We start from the raw sequence: 20,062 nt of genomic DNA on the forward strand, positions 1-20,062 counted from the left end.
CCCAGACGGTAGGCGTTCCCATGGGAACGCCTCCGTCTGGGCAGGCACGCCCACAATCACCATCGACAGCACGCCCCTTTTGGTGCGAGACCCATATGTTCGGGTCTCGCGCATGCGCACGATGGACCCGGGTCCGTCGTGCACTTGGGCAACCTCGACCCGCTTGCGAGCAGGTTTGATTCAGGCCCTCAGTTCAGTCACCAAAGTGCGGGATTGTAAACCATTGATTATTGATTGGAAGTGCCAGCAAGCATTTTTCAATATAAGACCATATTTGAGTATTGCTTATGTATGTATTGTATCCAGTCTATATCTGTCGCCTTACCTATTGCATATTGTATTGTTATTCATAGATTAGTAAAGCATTTTTAATTGATACCTATCCATTGAGTCTCACTAGATGAGGATCGATCTAATATCAAGTTATATATCTGAGCCAACTAACAAATACATTACACGATTTCTTAGAATGGTTTAGCGATGAATACCCTATTCTCTATAGTATCTACCAAAGGGGTAATACCGCCTTTTCTGTTCAGCAGCTTACCACAATCAATAGGCTAACAGCCCAGTGCGCAGTGCTCATCTATTTTCCGATTCTAAGAAAGGCCTGGAGGTCTTACCCTATAATTGGGAGATTTTGTTTGGTCCAGACCTGGACAATATTGTTGACACATTGGCCAATGAAAATCTGCATTCAGCATCTGCTCCTGTAAAGTCTCGTAACTCCTCCTTTAGGTCCTTTCGTCCTCAAGGAAAAGCCAAAGGGCAGTCCTTTCCTAGACAGTCCGCTGCCAAGAAAACGGCCAAGCCTAAGAAACAGGCCTGGAGCACAAGACGCCCAACCTCCAAGCAGGAGGATTAACCCGCAACCTGACGGGGCAGGCCTCCCTCTGGAGGACCCCAAAGTGGGAGGCAGATTTCTTCAGTTTGCCCAGTACTTGTGTCAAACCACTATGGATGCTTGGGTAAGAGAAGTGGCCTCTCAGGGTTACGCCCTCTCATTCCTCCGAAGGCCTCCCCACCAGTTTTTCTGCACAGGCCCTCCTTTAGACAAAACCAATGCCTTGCAGATCCAGAAAGCCATACAGTCCTTGCTGTAAGTATGGGTAATTGTACCATTTCCACTATCTCAACGAGGGACTGGTTACTATTCTACTCTTTTTGGTTCAGAAACTGAATAGGATTCATCGGCCTATCCTCAAAGGTCTGAACAAGTTCCTCAGGGTGCCCAGGTTCAGGATGGAAACCTTACGATCCATCATACTGGCTATGGAACCTGGGGATTACATGGTATCGCTGGACATTCAGGATGCATACCTTCATGTTCCCATAATGCCTTCTCACAAACGTTATCTGCAGTTTGCTATACTGCAACAACACTTCCAGTTTCAGGCATTGCCCTTTGGCCTATCCACGGCTCCAAGAATATTTACCAAAATTATGGCTGTCATGGCAGCTGACCTGCGGAGTCAGGGTATCCGACTCCTGCCATATTTGGGCGACCTCCTCTTGTTGGTGAGTTCTCCAGACGTACTTCATCACCACCTGCTACGAACAGTTGCTTGCCTACAAACACATGGGTGGTTGATCAATTGGAAAAAGTTCTCCCTAATTCCTGCGCAGAGGATGGTTCATTTGGGAGCTCTTCTGGACTGTCATCAGCAGAGAATCTTTCTGACTCCAGAAAAGATCTCTACGCTGCAGCTGCGAGTACGTAGATGTCGCCAGATGTCAGTCCACTTGGCAATGCAGGTTCTGGGATCCATGGTTTCCTCATTCGACATGGTGGAATATGCTCTGTTCCATTCCAGGCCCCTGCAGGGGCTGATCTTCTCCAGGTGGAACGGATTAACAAGCCGGATCAGAGCTCTGATGATTGTACTCTCTCTGAAGGTCCCTCTCTTGGTGGCTACAGACATCTCATCTAACCAAGGGTCGCCCCTTTTGGATCACGGACTGGATACTCCTAACAACGGACGCCAGTCTCCGGGGATGGGGTGCAGTGATCAGTCCACACTCCTTTCAGGGCCGGTGGACACTGCAGGAGAATGTCACACTGCAGCACCTGGCTCCTGACACTGAGTAGGAGCCTGCATTTTGGTGTCTCCTCCTCTGAGGGTTCGTTGGAGCGGTGCGAGAGAATAGTGCACTGACTGACACTGTGGACCGGCTAAAAGCTGATTCTATTAATACAATATAAATAAAATATCTAAATCTAGATTTTGTGTATATGTATATGTGTATGTGTGTGTGTGTGTGTGTGTATGTATATGTGTGTGTATATATATATATATATATATATATATATATATATATTTATTAGTGTGTGTGTTCCCTCTAGCTCCGGCGGGAGGCAGGGCGCCGGAGCTAGAGAGGGCATGCCCGCGCCGCGGCTGACCGAGAAGGGGGGTGTGGTCATTGGAAAAGGGGGCGTGCCTATAAGACGCGTCCCCTTTTCGTCACTCTTGGGGGCGTGCCCGGCACTTACGGACACGCCGGGCAGCCCCCAAGCACTGCAGACAGGGAGAATAGATGCCGGGCCCATGCGCCCGGCGTCTATTCTCCGGCGGTGACCGGGTCACCGCATGTTTCTCCACCCGCGGGACACTGCGTCCCGCGGGTGAGAATGGCTCCCGCAGGCTGTGAGGGCAGGGCGCCGCGCCCCGCTAAAACAGCCTAGCGGGAACATATATGTGTGTGTGTGTGTGTGTGTGTGTATATATATATATATATGTATATGTGTGTGTGTGTGTGTGTGTGTGTGTGTTTTTTAGAGAAACCATTGCTCTCTAGTGTATTAACTTACTAGCAGATGGGTCATATAAGTATTATGCATACCGCAATGAGGTGATCAGACAAACTTATCTTTTTGGAAATAAGGATCGTCCCTCCAAAGTTCTCCAAGGAATTGTAATATCTCAAAGATGATTATCACTAGGAGGAAGGGTGAGACATACGCACTTTAGTGTTTTCAATTTGATATTACCTTCTTTTTTTTTTTTAACTCAATTTATGCGTACCACAATAACATTTTACATGTGCTTATCACTATGTGATTTTTCTGGAGTCATACTGGTGATCCTTCCAATAATAAACAGGTGGTTACCAGGATGTACCTGAAGTCTTAGATCCTACACATCCCTCATAATTTTAATAATCCGTCACTCAATGTTAAAGTAACCATGTGGTTACAAAATATATGTACGGTCCCATAGTAAAATATCTTTAATTGTAAGAACACCACACCAGTTGGAGAGAGTACCGGTATAACACTAGGCCCTAAACGCATTCAGGGCTTGATCCAATTAGGTGTGATGTACTCGTGTGTGCGAGTCATCATGACAGTGGCCGTGCTTGACGGCCGGCCGGCCGGATTCACCTGAAAGTGGAGCAAAATCAGGTGAATTCAGTTACGATGTGCCGGGCTGTTACCGGCGTTTTAACTACGTTTCAAAGGCACATCGCACCTATTGGACCGAGCCCTACTGCTCGATCTAATTAGGTGCAATTTACTCATGTGTGCGAGTCATTGCGACAGTGGCCGTGCTTGATGGCCGCCCGTATTCGCCTGAAAGTGCCCTATGGGGCAGCGAGCAAATTCAGGCGAATTCAGTGGCGAGCCGGGCTGCGAAGGGTGCGATGTTCCAGGCCGTTTCCCAGAGCTCCTATTTACGGCAGGGAGACTAATTGTCACTTCCTTCTATAGCACTTCCGCCCATCTATACGGCGGTGCCATTTTAGCCTAAACTGCGCAGGATTCGACAAAAGCAGCAATGTTTTATACAATGGTGTACTGTGGCCGTATTCCGGCGTCTTAAGTCCCCGAAAACTTCCAGCAACCTAGTGGCTCAGCTAATAGCCACAGCCGCTGCATTTATATGCTTGTCATAGCGCTACGGATTACACTAAGGACAGAGTGCTATAAAAACACTGACTGCCGTTTTCCTGGTGTCTGTTTAAACATAGGCAGATGCCATTTTACCGAAGATTAGTTACCAGTGCTTATTGGTGGCCATCTTTGTGTAGATCCCTAGTTATCATACTATACACAGACTCTCTAATATACAGTCGACTTTATTTAATTATGATAGTATGGATATTAAGTGCCAAGTGCATATACATTAAATATTTATTAATTTACTTAGTGGTTCTCAACAAAAATTTGGACACAGTGGAAACAATGGTTACATGTATTAAAGAGAGTATTTTTGTGAGATAAAATTGATAACCAGAACATCGAGATACAGTTGGGTTACAAGGAATAAAGAGGAATTTCAACAGTATAAGAAACCATACAGGAATAATAACCCCAGAAGATGGAATGTCTTCTTTTGGTGGCCTTTATGGACATGGAACCGCACTTCCGCCCTCACGTCGCTTCCATTATTAGGACACCTGAAACAGGTTAGAAATTAGTAATGCCTATATAAAGGACAAAGGAGGAAGCACTGGACACCCTTGAAAGTCCGGTTTTTGGATGAAACGTGTTGGAACATGTCCCTTACCTACTTTAATCATGGAACATTTATGTGCTGGACTTTATTAACCGTAAGAGAGTTCTATATACACTGAAGAGACTTTTTATGGACCACTTTTTCAACTAGTAATTTGGGACTCGGTGAGCGATTGTACCAATAAATGTGTTGTACTAAACACTGGTACACATTCGGTTTATATGGTAATATACCACTATACATTGTGATAGTCTGTAAACCCCACACACCACCACCTGAAGCACCAGGACTGAGAGAACCAGCAGAAGGAATATCTAATTAACCAGGGAAGTACATTTTTGCTTACCTAAACTGCATCAATAGTGTCCTTATAAGTTCCTGATACTGTGCATAATATTACATTTGAGGTGGAGAGGGCTAGAAAACCCACCCAACAGACATCAGTTTGTTCTGGGGTTTATATGAATACCCTACCTATAGATATTTGGCTGTAGTAGAAAAATTAGTCCTTAAATGTCCTCAATTTCCGGACTTTATGCAGATAATTTGTGGATATACAGCCATGGCCAAAAGTTGAGAATGACACAAGTATTGTTTTTCGCAAAGTCTGCTGCTTCAGTTTTTATGATGGCAATTTGCATATACTCCAGAATGTCATGAAGAGTGATCAGATGAATTACCTCTTTACCATGACAATGAACTTAATCCCAAAAACATTTCCACTGCATTTCATCTCTGCCACAAAAGGACCAGCTGACAGGTCAGTGATTATCTAGTTGACGCAGGTGAGTGTTAACGAGGACAAGACTGGAGATCACTCTGTTATGCTGATTGAGTTAGAGTAACAGACTGAAAGCTTTAAAAGGAGGGTGGAGCTTGAAATCATTGTTCTTCTGTTAACCATGGTTACCTGCAAGGAACCAAGTGCATCATTGCTTTGCACAAAAAGGGCTTCACAGGCAAGGATATTGCTGCTAGTAAGATAGCACCTAAATCAACCATTTGTCGAATCATTAAGAACTTTAAGGAGAGACGTTCAATCGTTGTAAAGAAGGCTTCAGGGCGCCCAAGAACGTCCAGCAAGTGCCAGGACAGTCTCCTAAAGTTGATTCAGCTGCTTGATCGGGGCACCACCAGTGCAGAGCTTGCTCAGGAATGGCAGCAGGCAGATGAGTGCGTCTTCACGCACAGTGACGCGAAGACTTTTGGAGGATGGCTTGGTGTCAAGAAGGGCAGCAAAAAAGCCAGTTCTCTCCAGTAAACAGTAAAGCATCCTGAGTCCATTCATGTGGGGTTGCTTCTCAGGCAAAATTTTGAGTGAGCCCACTCCCTTGGTTAAGAACATAGCCATGAATAAAGAATGGTACCAAAACATCCTCCAAGAGCCACTTCTCCCAAACATCCAAGAACTGTTTGGTGACGAACAATGCCTTATCCAGCATGATAGTTATCACTTTTGCCTTATGGCAAGGTGCTCCAAGTAGCTCGGGGAACAAAACATCAAAATTTTGGGTCCATGGCCAGGAAACTCCCCAGACCTTAATCCCATTAAGAACTTGTGGTCAATCTTCAAGAGGCGGGTGGACAAACAAACAAAAACCCACAAATTCTGACTAACGTCAAGCATTGATTAGGCAAGAATGGACACCCATCAGTCAGTATGTGGCACAGAATTCGACTGCATGTCATGGCGAATTGCAGAGGTCTTGAAAAATGAAGGGTCTACACCGCAAATATTGACTCTTTGCATAACTTAATGTAATTGTCAATAAAAGCCTTTGACACTTATGAAATGGTTATTATTTTACATCCGTATACCATAGTAACATCTGACACAAAAAAAGTCTAAAATCACTGAAGCAGCAAACTTTGTGAAAACCAATACTTGTGTCATTCTCAACTTTTGGCCATGGCTGTATAGTACTGACACAAATCAAGTCAGTGAGGTAACTAGAACTTTTTGGGTTGTATACAAGAATTTCCCTGTACCAGTTCTTATGGAAACACCTCTTTGCAGCGGTTGTTCAATTTATACAACATAGTAGTGCCCTTTTTCATTTTAGGGTTGGGTACGGGATGCCAGCGCTCAGGATCCCATCTATCAGAATCCCGACGCCGGCATCCCGACAGGGTTAGGATACCAACACTTGTGGGTCAGTATCCTAACCCCTCCCTCTTTGGTATATTTACCAGTTCATGTGAATATTGGCATTATCAATATAAATTAAAAATTACAGTAAAATAAAATTTCTTCAGGGTCCATAGGGCTCCACAGGGAGACGGTGGAGGTGTAGGTGGTACTTGGAAGACTGGACACCAGCAGCAAAGCTTTTTCTATTCTATTTCACAGGTGTTTTGCAGAAATTGCAGACCACCTAGTGGGTCCTGTGGTAGCTCCCCCTATGGGATGGCCACAGCAGGTACTCACTGCACATCCTTTGCCTCCCCCATGGGTAGATGTACTTTCTACCTCTGTGCAGAGTCTGGCGGCGATCTCTATAGCCTTTCAACAAATGCTGTAAATGGAGAAAATCTTACCTAGTAAACCTAAGCGTGCTGTTATCTTCACAGTCCACCCAGCTATCAGATTCTGAGTTATCATTTGGGGAGGCAGAAGACACAGACCTCTCTAACTCTGACTCCCCCCTCGAGAGGAGTAGCCACCCTCTAAATTGAATATACCTGCACTTGTGAGAGCTGTAAAATCTATTCAAATAGAAGAGGTAGAACCCACTCCTCTGGCAAAAGAGCCACTCTTTAAGTGACAGAAGGTTACTTTTGCCAGAGTTTCCTCACTCTGATCAGCTATCTGATCTTATGAGCGAAGCATGAAATTTGCCAAGTAAAAGGTTTATGCTACCTAAACGCTTGATTTCTTTTTACCCGCTTCCAGCTACCGATTGCACTAAATGGGAAGTTCCCCCTGCAGTGGATTCCCATGTGAGACGCCTAGTTAAGAACGCTACCTTACCTAGCCATACAGTAACCTCCTTTAAGAAGACTACAGATAGAAGGATTGAAGCTTGCCTGAATTCTATATACTCTTACAGGAGCTATTACTCATTCTGCCAGGGCTATGGCCTGGGTGGCAAAAGCCATTGAGAGTTGGGCAGAGGCCTTAGAAGATAAATTTCCCTCTGATGCTTTGAGGGAACATCTGTCCTACATCTCTCAAAATAAGGATGCAGCGATCTTTAGGAGCAGAGACTTTGGATACTGGTCTCCTAGCTTCCAAGGCATCTGCTACTTCCGTGGTAGGCTGTCATATCATTTGGCTTCGCTCATGGAAGGCAGATTCCGACTCTAAAAAGGCTTTGGAGTCTCCGCCTTATTCTGGGGAGATCCTGTTTGGCCCAGAATTTGACAAGATTGTGACAAAATGGGTAGCTTCCAAGACTGCGTTCTTGCCCTCTGTATCTACTAGCCTCGGATGTCGTCCTTTCGTCCCCAGTGAAAAGCTAAAGGTCAGTCCTTTCCACGGTAGTCTGGTCCAAGGCTTGGAGACCTTTGTGGATGCAAACAGGCCTGGGCTACTAGATGTCCACCTACCAAAGCCTTCAGCCTGACGGGACGGGGCGGGGCTCCCAGGGAGGGAGGCCGCCTTCAGTTCGATCAGTTCTGGATCACACCACCTGACGCCTGGGTACAAGAAGTGGTCTCTCACAGATATGCCCTCTCATTCCTAAGATGGCCCCTTAATAGTTCTTATGCACAGGACATCCATCGGACCCATGCAAAGCCCTCCTCCTACAGAAGGCTGTCCAGTCTTTGCTGTACTTTGGTGGTAAAAATTCCAGTCCCCCTCATAACAGCGGGGGACGGGCTATTCTACATTTTTTCTTGGTTCAGTAGCCCAACGGGTCTCATCGGCCTATCCTCAAGTCTCTGAACAAGTTTATCAGGGTGCCCAGGTTTCGTATGGAAACCTTGTGCTCTGTTGTCCTGGCTATGGAGCCTGGGGACTTTATGGTGTCTCTGGACATTCAGGATGCTTACCTACATGTACCTATAGCGCCCTCTCATCAGCAGTGTCTCCGGTTTACTGTCCTACAGCAACATTACCAATTTCAAGCATTGCTTTACCAAGGTTTATGGCAGCCTATCTTCGTCATCAGGGGATCAGACTACTCCCATACTTGGACGATCTCTTGCTCTTAGCAAGCTCCTCAGAGATTCAACGCCATCTAAAAGTAAACATTGCCTTTCTACAAACGCATGGTTAGCTGATCAACTGGAAAGTCTTCCCTGACCCCTTCTCAAAGAATGGTACATCTGGGAGCCTTCCTGGACACTCAGGCTGAGAGGATCTTCATGACAGCAGACAATCTCTGCACTACAGCACCGAGTGCGCAAGTTACTCCACAGTTGCAAAGTGTCCATTCACTCTGCAATGCAGACCTTGGGATCCATGGTGTCCACCTTTGACATGGTGAAGTTTGCTCAGGTTCACTCCAGTCCCCTACAACACCCGATCTCCTCCAGATGGAATGGTCTGCCCCATCTGCTCAGATCCCAGATGATGGGCCTCTCTGCGGAGGCTCGCCTGTCCCTATCCTGGTGGCTACAGATGTCCCACTTAAACGAGGGTTGCCTCTTTTGGATCCCAGACTGGGCACTCCCTCACCATGGACGCAAGCCTCCGTGGGTGGGGCGCAGTGACCGACCAGCACTTCTTCCAAGGACGTTTGACTCCAGCCAAGGCGATCTTACCAATCAACGTCCTGGAACTCCGAGCTATCTACAGAGCCCTCATTCTGGCTCAGGATGTTCAGGGCAGGCCAGTACAAGTTCAGTCCGACAACGCCACGGCAGTGGCTTACCTCAATCACCAAGGAGGCACTCTAAGTCTGTCATCAATGGCAGAAGTGTCCCGCATTCTCACATGGGTGGAACGCCATCTCCGTAGTGTTCATCCCGGGAATTCTCAATTGGGAAGCGGATTTTCTCGGCCGTCACAACGTGCATGCAGGGCAGTTTTCTCTACATCCAGAAGTCTTTCAGCTCCTGGTTGACAAATGGGGTCTACCGGACGTGGACCTCCATGGCCTCATAACACAACCACAAGCTTCCAGTGTACGGGATCAGCACAAGGGACCCCGACGCAGCCTTCGTGAGCGCATTATCTGTGAGGTGGACCTTCCATTTGGCGTTCCTCTTTCCTCCAGTCTCCCTTCTGCCTCGAGTTCTTTGGAAGTTCAAGCAAGAAGGGGGCACGGTCCTGTTGGTAGCTCCGGCTTGGCTTGGACGCCACTTCGGTCTTCAAAGTCTCTCTATAGACACTCCTTTCCAACTTCCTCTACAACCAGACCTGTTGTCTCATGGTCCCTGTCTACATCCGGACCTACCCTAAACAAGCAAGTGATGACCATATGGATTGAGTGTCTAGTATAGGAAACAGAGATCACAGGAATGGAGTTTACATATGGAGGGACTGGAGTCTTTTGTAAGTAGGGGCGCAAGGATTATATAGTTTTCTAAATTTCCCCAGAGAGTGATCAACTTGTGGTACACAAGTTGACTCTCATCCAATGGATAACTTTCCAGTTGAACCATGTCCGGCTCCTTGCACGTCTGTGCAATCTTCAGTATGAGCTCCGCTTGGATTTATTGCAGTGTCGCAGCAGTACAGATGTCTCTGGATAATGTCTGTTCACTGTACATTCAATGCCACATAATCCTGGGGAACATTAGATCCAAATTCCCAAATATTTAAAGGTATATACCCACTGCAATGGAAGACACATAGGGGGACACCTGTGTTCTCCCCAGGCTGTTTTTTGCAGATGAACCACCCGGCAAGAAACTGCCTGCCACCCGGCACTTTGGGAGCCTGCAAGTGGGGACCGTATCTAGTAGCTGTATAAAAACAACCAGATCCTACATCATAATCAGACAACTGGGCCTCTAATAAGAGGAGAATTAATATAGAGAGATGGATATATCTCTTAGTTCAAATTTAAATCATTATAAGGTCAGGGTTTAAAACATTTTATTATTGCAAAGGCCCCCAATCCGGCTACTTCTTGAGGCCAGAGAACACTGGTCATGTAAGGGGAAGAATACAAGAATTTTCCTAATTTATCATTTATAAAGTCCCGAGAAGGTGCAAAATGGTTTATTAAATTATGGACATTGGGTAGAGAATTGTGATAGAAATAAAAATCAATAAATGATTGCTGTATTTCTCCAACTTATCCTTTCTGGAACCGCAAGCAAAACTCTATACCCTAATGAGCTTGTACGAGGCAGGCCAATGGTTCAATCAGTATGACAGAGTGGGCGATAGGGGGCAGCCTTGCCTTGTACCCTGGGCCATAGAAAAGGAGGGAGAAAAAAAGCAATTCACTGCCACCCTGGTGTGGTCAAAATGGTGGCAACATCACTGAGGGGATTAATCCCTTGTACTGTAAATGTATGTGATAAAGTATATTAAAATTTTAATGTGTAGACGAGATGTTTCCAAACCCTGGGCCTAATTCAGATTCGGGAGAGAATTAGCACTTAACTGTGTACCTGGACCAACCATGTTGCAATGCAAGGGGTGTAAATGCATACTAAATTTTTTTTTTTAATTTTGTGTGTAAATACTGGCTGCTTTTGTATGTAGCCCACAAATACTGCACAGCTTTATTACACTGCACTTTAGATGTCAGTTTGGACACCTCCCTCCCAAATCTAAATCTCTCTGCACATTTTAAATTTGCGCCACCTGCAGTGCAACATGGTTTCACCAAGATAATCAGTTAAGTGCTAAATCTCTCTTTCCAAAGCTGAATCAGGCCCTCTGTTCTCAAGGCACCCCAACCGGTTCAGGTTTTAAGGATAACCAGTCACAGTTGGCTTAATCTTTTGATTTAGCTACTGTATCTGTGAGCAATCATGGATATCCTTAAAAACTGGATGCCTTGAGGATCAGGATTGGAAATCTTTTGGGATAGACTGTCCTAATACAATAAAACACTCTTGAAATAGTTTCCTATAAGGAATCACCTTGCTTTCTCACATACTGTCGGAGGTGATATGGCAATTATCCTGGCCTAGCAAAGGGTCTGATGTTAATTGACTAGCAGGAGATTTGATGTTGACTGTCCAAGCCTGTGTTTAAAGCACTATTTAAAATGCTATCCAAGGGGTATTCCTGAATTGTGGAGGTATTTAGAAAACAGTTATGTGCTAAATCGGAATGAGTTTAAAGCACACTGGCTTGGGTGGTAGATATATGAAAGCAAGGCAATTGTTTAGTTCCTGTGAATTTTAAGATGTAGTTATGTTTTGTTAGACTGTCTGGCTTTCATACTAATCCTAGATGTTTTGGGACAATATTAAACATGTGCATGCACTTAGCTTGATAGGGAACCCAGGGTAGGCTTTACCACCTGTGGTATTGAGCAAGAATTGGATAAAAAAAGGGGGCCTACGAGCTATCAGAGAGGCTCGTAGGCCCCCTGACTCCTGAAGAATTTCTGTATGTCCTAAGCACCTTTTAGCTATGGTGTCTATGCCTGTGGCCCAGGGGCAGGGTATGTGTGGAGGAGGACCTGGGGCATCCTGGGAGATGAAAGCTTAACTGTTCGGTGCCTGGATCACTCCAACCACATTATCCCTGTGGACCTCCGAAGAGCTTTTAAAGGTAAGTCTAAACTCACTCTTATTTGTCCCAGTTTCTTGCCTAAATGTATTAAAACCCCAGGAAAATGTCTGCTTGCAAAAAAGACTTAACAGACTTTTACAAAAGCCTAAAGGTCTATAAAGGGTTCCTGGGTTTATGGATGCAGTGTGAGGACGGGCTCCATCCATTAGGCCCATTTTGGGTCTTCAGCCTGAGCACATGCTAATTTAGTACTTGCACTTGTAAACGCTTGACAAAGGTGTCAGGGTTATTACTCAGTGTCTCACTATCTGGGGAAACAGGCAGCAGGCTTGTTGAGATACACTGATTTATTCACCGTGAGTACTGTGCATATGTTTGTAGTAGGGGCATTGGGTCCTACCACTCTATGGAGCGAGAACCTGTTTATTTAGTTAGAGCCCAGACAGGTTAGAATTTTGTTTTTGTTTTTTTACTGCACAATAATATAGCTTTGGCTAATTATGTGGAAAATCCTGGACTGTTTCCTGGCTGCTGTGTGTTTGGAAGTGCCCACCTACCCCAGGAGAGGGCACCGCCTACCTTAATCACCTCACAATACCAATAATTTTTTCTTTTTTTTTTTTTTCTTTTTTTTAATATAACTCCAGTTCAATTTAGCTGATCATTTATTATAAATAATAATATAATGCAGTGGTTCTCAATCTCTGTCCTCAGGACCTCAAACGGTTCACATTTTCCAGGTCATCTAGCAAGTGCACAGGCGCATTCACTACTCACTGACTCATTCTAAAAGATCCACAGGTAGAGCTAATTATTTCACTTGTGATTCTGTGAGGAGATCTGGAAACCACGCACTGTTGGGGCCCTGGGGACAGAGTTTGAGAACCTGTTTATAAGGAATAAACGAGCAAGCAGTAATAATCAGTATGTTGATATGAGACGTAACCTATTAACTATGGAGTGAAAATGTTTGTGGCCAGTCTAATTACAGTTCACATGTTCAGTAATTTTCCTCATGATGTTAATTGATACCAATATCTTTAGTACAGGTATTACCATACTTTTGAATTTTCTTTTGCAACCTATCATAGGGACTTATTCAGAGTTGTGTGCTCTCTGATTGTGTGGGTCTGCGTAGGCGCAAGACCTGTACTGCACGTGTGCAGTACGGGTCCTGTGTGTTCGCACACAGAGCAGCCTGTCTGCTGCTATCAAGCTCCGACCATGGTAGCAGCTGCAGTAGCAATAGCGTCGGATCTTGAATCACCCCCATAGTATATAATGTACTAAAGTTTACGTTTCATTGCTTGTAGCACTAAAAAGGAACACCCCCAGATGCTCCAATAATCTTCTGCTGGCTTGTAGAACTATAGATCCCACAATGTTATAACCATTGTTTCTGTAGCCCCACACCACAGAACCAGAATATAGCTACACCAATATGATCCCAGAATCAGAAGGTAGTGGTAATGAATATATTTCCCCAGATGGGCACCAAAAACTTTCTGGAGCTAATAACTAACACTCTTCTCTATACCAGCGCTTGAAGTTAACTAGTCATGTTGACACAGCTGCTGCATGTGAGAGCCTCCTTCAGTAGTAATCAGCCTGACTTGTTGGTTCTTATCACACATGTCTCATTCTGTGTATTACCTTCTTATTGCAGCCATGAACCTCAGGAAGTGGGCAAGCCTCAGCCAATAAGAAACTGCCTGATTTGTATTGGCTGTTATCTTCTACTGCCTGAACATCTGGATGTGGTCAGCTGACCACCATTTACCAGTCAGGTGGTTGTGATTGACACTTTTACCTCCCCTGCCTTAATAGAACAATTTAAACTTTTGTTGGTTAATACGCCTTGATTAGAACAGCTAGCCATAATCCATTCTCCGGAGATATGTTAATATGCCAAGGGCTTTATACAGGACAAACAGATTAAAATTATTCATGCTGCATAATATCCACTACCATGCTTATCTGCACCAGCTGTACTATGAGAGAAAGGGAGTGGAGGACTTCTCTCAATTCCACACAAACAGAAAATAAATGATATATGAATAGGGAGGTGGAAAATTATTTGGAACAGTCCTTAATGCTCCCTGCTGCAGGAGCTCCCTGTATTGCAGCGCACTGGGAGGTCCCCACTTAAAGCCTCTGACCATGCAGAAACTGCTTTGCAACTTGTAGTGGGCAAAGCATTTTAAGCCAGCCATGTAAGAATTACATTCTGTAGATTGACAACAGGAGAGCAGACATTTATTATTACTCATGCTGGGCATACACAGCCAGATAAAATGTATGTCAGACCGACAGACATTTTATCTGGCAGCATGCCATCTGCAGATGTCGCCGGCATACACTGAAAGAAATCTCAGTGTATAGCCCGACATCCGCGCTCCGCCCCCGGGGGAGGAGACATTTCCCTGTTCCTTCCGTAGGAAGGAACAGGAAATGTCTGTCTGTCAACCGCGCTGGGCATACACTGCCCGATGCGGCCGACAGTTTACCGGGTAAATATCGCATCGGACGGGCATGCTGGACAATCCTGCATGCCCGACCGAGCAATATTTAACCCTCGGTTGCCCGCACACATGCTACAATTATCGGGGCGATCCGCCGATATCAGGCGGATCGCCCCGATAATTGTAGCGTGTATGGCCAGCATTACTATTTAAGCATGAACCTTGGTGAGCAATCCATCCAAGCTGAGGTTATACAGGATCTTCTGGCTGAATATAAATGATTGTTTCCACTAAAATAAGATGGCCCTCTAAAGTACATTTTTAATTCAAGATTAATTGACCATTTTAGTTTACCACCTAATTTCTTTATATACTATATAAGATTACACTACAAATGACGCAGGTGTTGCTCATTGACGTCACTTGGCCCAAATGATACATGGAACTTGCGTTGAGTCTACTTTAAACTGGGTACACGACGTTATACAATATTGGACAATCTTGCAATCTGTGATGGATCACTACGACCAACGTATAGTGTGTTCCCCCAATTCATTGTTTAATGTTGTCTGGTCGCATCTTCCCATCTGATATGCTGCACGTCAGATGGCACAATGCGACGTAAGATGTAGTGTGGTAACATTACCCCTGTAACGATTTATAGTGTTATCGTAGGGCGGATCGTGTAGTGTATACGCGGATACGATATATCGTTAAATCATATCAGACCATAACTACATCAACTTGTTGTTCAGGTGTGTACCCAATGTAAGTGTTTCCCTCTTCAGCAACACCTCTCGCAGAAGCCCTCCTTTCATCAAGGTTCTTTCAGAACTAATTTTAATGGCTTGGCAATAAAGGCAGTAAGTCGAAGGGCATTGGTGACCCACTCATTGAGAGACCATACAATGGACATGGAAGCTTTCTTGTATGTGGCAGCTTTTGGCAAATTACACCTTGCAAAGTTTGAAGAGCATGCGTGATCTCTTGTTTTCATCATTATAGTCTAGGTTGTTGAACGAAAGTCTGGCTCTTATGGTGCATACACACTGTACGACTTTGAACGATATCGTTCATGACTTTTTTGCACCAACGATCAAAGATGCGCGGATCTCTCATCGTCCATGCATGCAGGCCAACTTTGCCTGTTCAGAGATTTGATGACTTCACTGAAAGATATCTCAAGTCGGTGGTACAGATCGTACCGTGTGTACGCACCATAAGGCTTCAGTTGTTCTTCTGTCCTTGCCTTTACGGTGCACCCTAAACTTGGTGCTCCTCTTGGAAACAAAAATAATTTAGCATTTTGAGTTCTTTTCTAAACCTGAGCTACAGAAAGTAAACAGCTGGGCTCTTGACCATTGAAAAATAAACCAGTGCATACTTAATCACCCTCCTATAAATACAGGGATGATTAATTATTTGCAATATGTTGCAAATGTAGAACTATATAAGTTGACCTATTTGGAAGTTAACCTTTTGTAGTAACTTGTGCCTCTTTCACCCTTCTAGGGAAGAACAGTTATAATTGAACAAAGCTGGGGAAGTCCTAAAGTAACCAAAGATGGTGTGACTGTTGCAAAAGCAATTGATCTGAAAGACAAATACAAAAATATTGGCGCTAAGCTTGTTCAGGATGTAGCTAATAACACAAATGAAGAAGCGGGAGATGGTACAACTACAGCAACTGTACTTGCTAGAGCGATTGCTAAAGAAGGTTTTGAGAAAATTAGTAAAGGTGCAAATCCAGTGGAAATCAGAAGGGGTAAGGTTTTTTTTTTTCTTTCATTTTAAATATTCCCATTTGATTCACAGCATATAAAATATTTCTAGACGGTCTCTTCCAGATATTCTGAAATTTGATATTAAGATTAGAGGTTTCTTCACTTTATACCATCCCATGGAAATTTCATTCTCTATTCTTACGTTAAAAAACAGTTTATTGACAACCATCATTGATGGTTCTTTACCGGTAACCTAACTGTAACGATGTTACAGAACATAACGGAAGTTTCTGATTGCTTCTTCACGCCATCTAGAACTTTCAGTATGTGCTTTACTGTGATATATGCTGCAATATGAGCTGTACAAAGCCATTGACTGGAATTATTTCTACAGGGTTTCCTAACAACATAACAAAGGGGGGTGGGATTGAACTGCACACCCTCATTTCAAACCTAAGAGCTACTACAGTGCTGAGATGATGCTGGTGCACAATCTACACCCTAAAGCTGGCCACACATCAGACCAACTTTCCTCCAACTGACCAACCGTCCAAATTGTCTGTCCAACTAAAATGCTTCCCCACACATCTAACCAACTTTTCAGCCAACTTGGGTAAGGGGGGCTGCTGCACTGATCCTCTCCTCACACTCAGCCGGGCCTGCTATCAGTGACAGGCAGGGGGACCCCAAGCTGGCAGGGGCAGCACAGCCAGTAGTGAAGTAGGCAGACACTAGTGGCCAGGTGTCCGCCTACTTATCGTTTAGTTGGGGGAACGATTAGTTGGTGGAATTCAAACATGTTTGATTTTCACCAACTAGTTGGAACGACTGTCTTTCAGTGTGTTTGAGCAAACGGCTGGCTATAGTTTGCTCCCACATACTAGACGGCTATCATTCCAAATAGTTGGCTGTTTAGAATGTTATCATTCTAGTGTAGCCAGCTTAAGGACGCTGACTAATGACACATAATCAAAACTGATCTAATACACTCTGCAAATAATATGGAGTAGAAGTGAGGTTCCTGGTACATAATTAATAATACAAAATAGTGGTTGCTCAGATCAACTTAATAGTCTTTCACAGGTGCTTGAAAAGGGAGGGGTCGGCTAGACTACAAAAAATAAAATGTTTCCTCCCCCCCCCCCTTCCCCAGCACACAGCAAAAGTCCAGCAATAAGATTTGAATACTACATTATAGAAATTCAGAGATCTTTGTTGCATAAATTTGCAAAAACAAAGATGTTTGAATTTATATTCTGCAGTATTCAAATCTTATTGCTGGAGTTTTGAAGTGAGCCTGGGGTGGGGGGCATTTTTTGTCTTTTTCTAGGCTACATATTAAGAATTGATACTATTATTGGAAGTCCTTGATTTGACATAATGTATTAGTTGTATTGGGGATCCATCTGATTGTGTTTACCTTACGTGGTGGATGGGCTCTCCTGTTTTGCCAGATATGCACTATATTCAAATTTCTTTGCATGATTTATCTGTTTTGATTATCTGTGTTTTAAAATTGTGCACAACATCTTTTTTCCTATTAACTTAACAATCCACTTTGTAAAGATTTCTGTGCCATAGTATGGTGTGCAGAGTGGATCTCCTCTTCCAAAGCCAGGGGACACAGAGGGTGGCATGGCAGCATGTGCTGCAACCTTGTTAGCTGAAGCACAGATGGCTGGCGTCGAATCACATGCGACCATGCCAGTTAAGTGGTTAAGCTGGCCACACATCTAAAGATTATCTGTCCAACCTGTTAAATCTGTTTGATTTAACCAACTTGCCAGACTGTTTTTCTCATTTGGGGGCTAAATGACCACCGATTCTCACTTGCTCACCTACCTTACCAGATTTTTGTGCCAGCCAACTAATTTTCTGGTTGGAAAGATATGGTGCATACACACGGTCAGACTTGGTAGATCAACGATTTTACCAACGATCCCATTAACGATGAACGATTTCTGACAGTTTAAATGAATATCGTCCAAATCTAACTGCAAACAGTCGATATCGTTATCTGACATGCGGGCACGGGCATCGGTCGTCGATGCAGGCCAAACATGTGAACGATAACTATTGTAAAAATTGTAACATCGTTCATATCGTCCAGAAAATCTGTCTGTGTACCCTCCAATAGTCTTTAGATGTGTGGCCAGTTTACTGCTCTCATTGCTATAGTAATGGGTTGCACCTGGTTTAAATATTAATTTGTATTTCACAGGTGTGATGTTGGCAGTTGATGCTGTTATTGCAGAGTTAAAGAAGCAGTCCAAGCCTGTCACAACTCCAGAAGAGATTGCTCAGGTGACTTTTTGTATATCTCAATCCAAGTGTGGGCAGTCATGGGTCTTGATAAAATGGCAAGTCAAGATGAGCTTCAGTGGCTTATCCATTCCTGCCTTTTTTAATCGATATTTTACATTCTGACTAAAAAAAAAAAAAAAAAAAGTAAGCAAGCTATTTTAATTTAATATTTGCCTATAGAGAAATTGCATGTAATATTTGGGTTTTCCAAGGTTTTTAGCTTTGTGTAACTTTGTTCCACATGGAATATCAAACTCAAACATTTTAATTTCACAGCATACACAGTACTCTGAGGGCCAACTAAAAATTTTTTTTATCAAGTTCCCCACCAGAGATTTGATATAGGTCAAGTTAGGTGAAAAACCAGCAATTTCAAAGTGCTCTAATAAAAGAATAGACAAGTTAAATAACTCAAAATTTGTTTGGCAAATCTTTGAGTATATAGCTATTCCCAAAAATTACAGCTCTGAAATTTTATTCCTTCCCATTTAATATACAATCCAAAAAAATAGACTTATTTTAAAATCTGACTATTAACTTTGGGCTTAAATTTCACTCATAAGCAAGTGAAATGGTTATATGCCAAAAAATGTAGCTTGAAATGTGCTGAAAATGGTTTTTATCCCAGCTTTCTGTGACTTTTCTGAGCTACCCCAAACATCCGCAGCAGTGAAAAATTCATACGCCGTGATACAAAAATGGCCTCTATTTTTAGTTACCTTCAAATGAAGATGAAGTAATGGTGGTTTCTGACTAACAACTTAGGTCATCATACATATTTTTTTTAAATGGTCAAGCAACCAGGGCTGGACAACTCCACTTGGATTGAACTACCTTTGTTTGAAAGAGGAGTTCCTTTTCAAATTATGTGGTCCTCTTAGCAGCTATTGTCTGGTGATCACCAGAGGAAAACAAAATACTGGTAAATACCAGACAATAACTGAAAAATTAAACAAAAAAAAAATTTCCACAGGTGGGGGGGGGGGGGGGAGGGTGGGAACTAAAGCACAGATCTCACCCATCTTGTGTCAAATAAAGGGGTCTTCTCATTGAATGCTGTAGATTGTCTATTTATATTAAAAGAAAAATGGTAATCCTTATTGGGTTACCATATTATTCCTACACATAGTAAGTTTCTTATTGAGACTGGAAATATTTACAAAAAATACATGATCATTATCAAGTGCAGATTTTTTAGTGCTGCTATTTGCTATTTTGGAAAGGTGGATTAATGTTGAACCAAGAGCCGCAAAGTATTTGTGGTGTTTTCTAAGATAAAAAATTCCCATTTAGTTTGTTTTTCTTAAAAAAACAACAACCTAGGTTTAATATGTATGGGTGAAAGTAGAAAGAACGGGTAGTGCCGAGTGTCCGGTTTCTATGCGCATGCGTGGAATTCCATTGTATGAGCCCCCCTTTGCGCCCGTAGCAGCTACTCAATTGTTGCTCCTGTGGGACGCGACCACCTGCCTGCACCGGCGTTTCAGCTTGCACCCCCTCCCCCACCCCAGGGAGTGCGAGCTG

At 43.7% G+C, this 20,062-nt stretch overlaps 1 protein-coding gene across 1 annotated transcript in view; it reads left to right on the plus strand.

The window, feature by feature from the left end:
• HSPD1 (heat shock protein family D (Hsp60) member 1) overlaps window positions 1-20,062 on the plus strand; it is a 58,631-nt gene that overhangs the window by 9,301 nt on the left and 29,268 nt on the right. Inside the window, exons 3-4 of the mRNA XM_088451039.1 lie at window positions 16,023-16,275; window positions 18,456-18,538. Coding sequence (XP_088307165.1) covers window positions 16,023-16,275; window positions 18,456-18,538 — 336 coding nt within the window. The remainder of the gene's footprint in view (window positions 1-16,022; window positions 16,276-18,455; window positions 18,539-20,062) is intronic.

Source organism: Taudactylus pleione, unplaced genomic scaffold (genome assembly GCF_031769625.1).
Source record: "Taudactylus pleione unplaced genomic scaffold, aTauple2 ptg000536l, whole genome shotgun sequence".
Taxonomy (NCBI): domain Eukaryota; kingdom Metazoa; phylum Chordata; class Amphibia; order Anura; family Myobatrachidae; genus Taudactylus; species Taudactylus pleione.